At 34.4% G+C, this 5,675-nt stretch overlaps 1 protein-coding gene across 1 annotated transcript; it reads right to left on the bottom strand.

Moving 5' to 3' along the window:
* Positions 1-200: 200 nt before the first annotated feature.
* On the bottom strand, positions 201-1,133 carry LOC102851795 (olfactory receptor 51B2-like). Its single transcript, XM_006885500.1, has one exon. It carries the CDS (start codon positions 1,131-1,133, stop codon positions 201-203), a length of 933 nt encoding a protein of 310 aa, XP_006885562.1.
* Between the last annotated feature and the right edge of the window lie 4,542 nt (positions 1,134-5,675).

The following is a 5,675-nucleotide window of genomic DNA, read 5'->3' as shown; positions in this document are numbered from 1 at the left end:
AGTAAACTAGTTCATGAGCTAACTAATGATAAATCTGAGGGTTCAACATACTATAGTATAAAGGGTAATAAGTACTGTTGTCCCATTTAAAAATATGGAAACTGCCATGGAAGGTTTTGAGAAAGTGGAAGTCTTTGGCTCTTTATTCAGAGAAATCCATACATTTACCATCTCCCAAGGATAATTACCAGCCTTGATATTTAACTTCTGTGTTTGGACAAAAGGCGGATAATACCATTTTGAATTTGCTTCGTCTTGATGCTATAGATGATAGGGTTCATTAAGGGAGGGAAGAGAAAGTAGACATAGCTCATGATAATGTGGACTGCATGCGGCACATTCCTCCCAAACCGGTGAATAAATGACAGACCAATCACGGTAACATAGAAGATGAGAACACAACCAATGTGGGAGATGCAGGTATTGAGGGCCTTGGCTCGCTCTTCACCAGAGGCAATGCCCATGACAGTTTTAAGAATTAGAATATAGGAGAAGAGAATTATCAGAGCATCTAGGAAGAATGTTAAAGAGACAAGAATTACAGGGTAAATCCTGTTGAAGGTGATATCAGCACAAGCCAGTTTCATGACTTCTTGGTGAAGACAGAAAGCATGGGAGAGAATATGAGAGCGGCAATACGAAAATGAGAAAAGACGAATGATTAAAGGTATTATGGATACAAATCCCCTCATAAAAACCCCTACACCTAACTTTACTAGCCAAGTGTTGGTGAGAATAGATGTGTATCTCAAGGGATTCCGTATAGCAATAAAACGGTCATAGGCCATAACCAGTAAGATACCGGATTCTACAATGGAAAGAGAGTGGATAAAATAGGTTTGCAAGAAGCACGCACCATGATTTATCTTTCTGTAATTCATCCATAATATGCCCATTACAGTTGGCATGGTGGTCAGTGTCACCATGAGGTCCGTGGTTGCCAGCATGGCCAGAAAATAGTACATGGGTTCATGTAGACTGTGGTCCTCTTTAATGAGGTAAAGGAGGGTTCCGTTGCCAAGAAGCACAGATAAGTAGACTGCAAAGAAGGGGATAGAGATCCATTGATGAAATGCCTCCAGACCTGGGAAGCCAGTCAACAAAAAGGGGGCAGCACTTATATTGGTCCACATAGTGGGCCCACAGGTAGAGAACAGCTTTCTAGAAACTATGGACCCAATAACTCATTCTTTCTGTGTGAAGATATCATGGCCATCCCACTTAGAATCTTCATAGTCGGAGGCAATGAATTCAGAGGATGAGTAGAATTCAACTTATATTCACCTGCAAAAGAAGAAGAGAGGTTTTTAGGCTTTGTGAAAGAAGAAAAACATGATGATTCTTGTTTGCTTTTTCTATTATTAGATGAAATATTAGGTTATTTAAAAATACATGTCACTTAAAAAAATCAGACTCCACTTCATAAATTTTTAATGATTATTTTATTGTATATTGGTTTGCATGTAATATTTGTACAGATTTTGTTTTGTTTCTCTACATTTTAGTTCACACATTTGTCCATTCACACTGTGTTTCACACATTCAGGGATCAATGGTGATTCATTTTATAACACTCTATGTGCAGGCTTTGCTTTCTGTGTATATGCTAAAAATATTCTACAGTACAGTGCTAACAACAAATTGAAGTAAAGAAATTAAATTAACAATAGCCTTGATAGGACCTCAACAAGAAAAAGTTAAACAACCTAATGGTAAAACGGGCATAAGATGTGAATAGGCACTTCTCCAAAGTAGAAATTCAGATGGCAAACAGATAAGTGAAGAAATATTTAAAATCCTAAGCTATTTGAGAAATGTAAATCATAACAACTAATAGATAATCACTTTACCCTAGTAACAATAGCAAAATTGTTGTTAAAAAGGTTAGCAAATAACAAATACTGGCGAGGTTGCGGAGTGCTTGGAACTGTTATTCAGTGCTGGTGGGAATGTAATAGTACAACTGCTATAGAAGGCAGTCTGGCACTTTCTCAAAAAGTTGGAAATAGAAATACCATTTTACCTAGCAATTGTACTACTAAGAATATACTGTAAAAAAAACCAGAACCATGACTCTAACAGATGTATGCTCATCCACGTTTATGGCTGTGTTATGCACAATAGCAAAGGGCCCCTCAATAAATTAATGGATAGAAAAACTCTGGTACATTCACACAATGAAATATTACATAACTTTAGAAAAAAATGAACTGGTAAAACACTACACAATACGTGTGAGTCTGCAAGACAATGTGCTGTGTGAAATATCTCAGTCACAGAAGGACAAGTACTGCATAACACTGCTGTTATAAAATAGGACTGAACATTTTACTTTCATTTTATATTTCATAATAATGGTAGAGATATGCTCTTCATTTTCATTAGCTCATTTTGACATGGAATTCTAGCTTCTTACGGACTTTAACAAATAACAGAATTTCCAGCTCTGTTTTTTTCATTTCCACTTGAACAGTTGCCACATATCCAGAGTCTGGCTATCATAAGCATAGATCACAACCCAGAAACATTTAATTAGCATATGAATTTGTTAAATATGAAAATGTGTGGCTCCATTTCAGATATTATCAAGATCTTTAATTTTTTAAGATTTTAATTTTTACATAATCCTGAGGTGATTAATTACACAGAAATGTTTGAGAAGCAGTGCTCCATGCATTTCATAGCATTCCAGATACCTTCTACTTATGTACTTGTTTGATTTTCTCTTTCTTTCAAATCTCTTCAGAATTTCTTTCTTTATATTTCAATTTTCCCATAATGTTTAATTTTTTTATCTTACCCTTTTCAAATTAACTTGACAGAATTAAAAGCTAAGATTTCTTCTTTTAAGCCTCCACTTAACCTTCTACTTTTTTTCCAAAATTTAACTCCTAATGTGTTATAACAAATAGGCAATGAGAAATATTCTGATATTCCTAGATAAGACTGTCACTCCTTGGAAAAGAATATCATATTTTGAAAAGAAGATAGTCAGCAAAGAAGAGGAAAACACTTAACAAGATGGACTAGTTCAACAGTTTGAGGACAACATAGATTATGATTTAGTGTATGTAAGACTAGGTAGATTATACATATTATCACTGAGTCTGGACTAATTCAATGGCACCTAATAAGCAGGTAAGATGAAAGGATCAATGGAAGTTAGAATCAAAGAGAGGTGGTGGGTGAAATATGATTTCATTGTGGGCATGGTAATTAATATTACAGCAAAATTTATATGGATGGTTAAACAGAAAACCAATGGTTTGTAAATATTTACACAATTATCAATACAAAAATAAATAAAAAATAGCCATAAAAATATTTTGAGTGATGCCATTTGTTGGAATTAACTCAGCTACTAGCAACAATGACAAGTAACAAGAAAATTTTTAGGGTAAAATGACAGAAAGACAAAGCCCTGAATTCATTTAAGAAAAATTTATGAATGACTAGCTAGATTTCCAGACTAGAGAGAAACTTGTACGCTGTAAAACTGATATTTTATCATCTGCTTCTCAGTGAAAATTAGTCTTCTCAGAAGTTGGTAATACAATTTAAGATTTAAAAAATGGCATATGTATTCTTTTTATTAACAGAAAGAAAATGAGAAATAAGGGGACTGCATTCCTTTATATAGCCAGGTTTGGCTTATAAAAATAGCAAGACATGTTGGATTTGTGAAAGCTCTGAGAATGCTTAAAAATGATCATATCTTTTAACCTTTTACAATAAAGAAATAGTACAATTACTTGAGAAGATTAAGAGACGATTATGATATTTAAACAGAACAGTTATATGAGTTTCTAGGGGGACTGAATATTGTCATAAAGTCACGGACTACTAAAATTATGCTTCCTACATAGACTATATACTTAATAGCTATACTACACTATATAACAAATCGTCCATTAAAAGATAATTGCCATATAAGGTTTAATTATCAATAACTTAAAAAATTGGAAGCAGGAGTAGCATCCACTTCTTATACAATATGCCTCCAGAAACTATGAACTTTGGTAAATGTTGATAGTTATAGAGGGGTTTCAGGCCTTTTGTTGACAGGGTTGCTATGAGTCATGCTCGACTTGAAGGCAATCAACAATTAATAAAATTAGGGAGCTCGGGTAGCCTAGTAGCAAAAGCTGCACTGCAATCCCACAGGCAAGCGGTTGGAGGACACAAGCCACTCCACGGGAGAAGGGTGGGCAATCTCCTCTTGTATGATTAGCTGCCTCTGAAAATATGCTTGGAGGGTCAGCTATGGATCAGAGTCAGTTCTGACTCAATGGTACACAACAACATTAATAAAATTACATAAAGAGCAAAAGAACTATGTATTAACATGGAGTTAAGCCAGTTGTGTTACTAGAATTAATAGTAGCTTACAATATAGAACATAAATTTTTAAGCGACTTTCTCAAGTCTGAACTTGATGACATTTGGGTAGACTTAACATGTAAAAATTAAAGAAACAAAGCGCAACTCACTGTCTGAGTTGATTCAAACTCACGGTGATCCTCTATTAGATTTCTGAGGCCTTATTTTTTTAGTTTTTGGGGTTTTTTAGGTTTCTCCCGAGGAGCATCTGGTGAGTTTGAACTGCTTATCAAATATCATTACTTGATGTCATCTGGGGACAGAAACTTTATTATTAGGACTCAGTACAAATTGCTAAGCACACGAAACATAGCTGCCATTGTACTATGATTTCTTTCACAGGAGTTTAATAAGCATAGTCCAAGTTTTGAAGAGAAGCTCATAATACTGACCAGCAGTTTATAGTTGAGATCAACGCCACCATGATATTTTATGCAAATGATTGCCCATAGAGTTCTCAAAACATTCCTTGATGCTGACACATGTAACAAAAATCAGAATCCCATTCCTGGCTTCTTTTTTAGGTAGTCTACTAAGCTAATTTTCAAGTGATGGTATTTTTATTAAGAAGTAGGATTTCTAGATAATTTAATAATGCCCTTCTATATAAACATATTTACATAGAAATAGCCCAGGGTATTAAATTTAAGAGAATATTTTGGCTTCATGTGTTTTAGGAAAAAGATAATAAAAGGCAGAGAGTACTTTGGTGGTTGAGCAATGCAAAAATGCAAAAGATCTGAGAATAAAAGAACATAGTGAATTCAGTCCAAGCAAATAAGTAGAGAAGACCATATGATTCCTTATCCCCCCACATTTACTTTCTTTACTATGCATACTCCAGTCATTCCTTATTTGGATAGGGATATATAGTTCACATACATTCTAGAGAAAGAGATGTCTCATGCTAGGACATCTCTAGGACTTCAGACTTTTTTCATAGGGAATCCTATGTGTAAGAATTCATGAATTAAAAAAAAACCAAGAGAGTGCTTTAAAGAGAAAAGGTAAACAAAACACAACTATTCTGTTTCAAAGTGTATTATTTATAACTAAGAAAAGCTATAAATCAAGTTTGTCCATGGTAAGTGAGTAAGAGCACATAAAGTCATATTAAATTCAGGATACTGACAGTTAGTCTTCTATATATCCAATAGCCTCAAATTAGAAAACCAAATAAAACACTGTTTAGAATACATCTGCTGAAGAGAACTGTGGACTGTATCTACTGCCTACCTTAACTGGTATCTGTCCATCTCTGCAGTCTCTTGGAAAATCTTCCTGTTTTCTTTCTT

The sequence above is a fragment of the Elephantulus edwardii genome, unplaced genomic scaffold (assembly GCF_000299155.1).
Source record: "Elephantulus edwardii isolate Elephantulus edwardi_28Jun2011 unplaced genomic scaffold, EleEdw1.0 scaffold00044, whole genome shotgun sequence".
In the NCBI taxonomy this organism is placed as follows: domain Eukaryota; kingdom Metazoa; phylum Chordata; class Mammalia; order Macroscelidea; family Macroscelididae; genus Elephantulus; species Elephantulus edwardii.
This window is presented reverse-complemented; position numbering and strand designations above follow the sequence as displayed.

Coding starts and splice junctions, on each gene's coding strand:
- LOC102851795 (XM_006885500.1), bottom strand. CDS start 1,133: ATGTGGACCAATATAAGTGCTGCCCCCTTTTTGTTGACTGGCTTCCCA.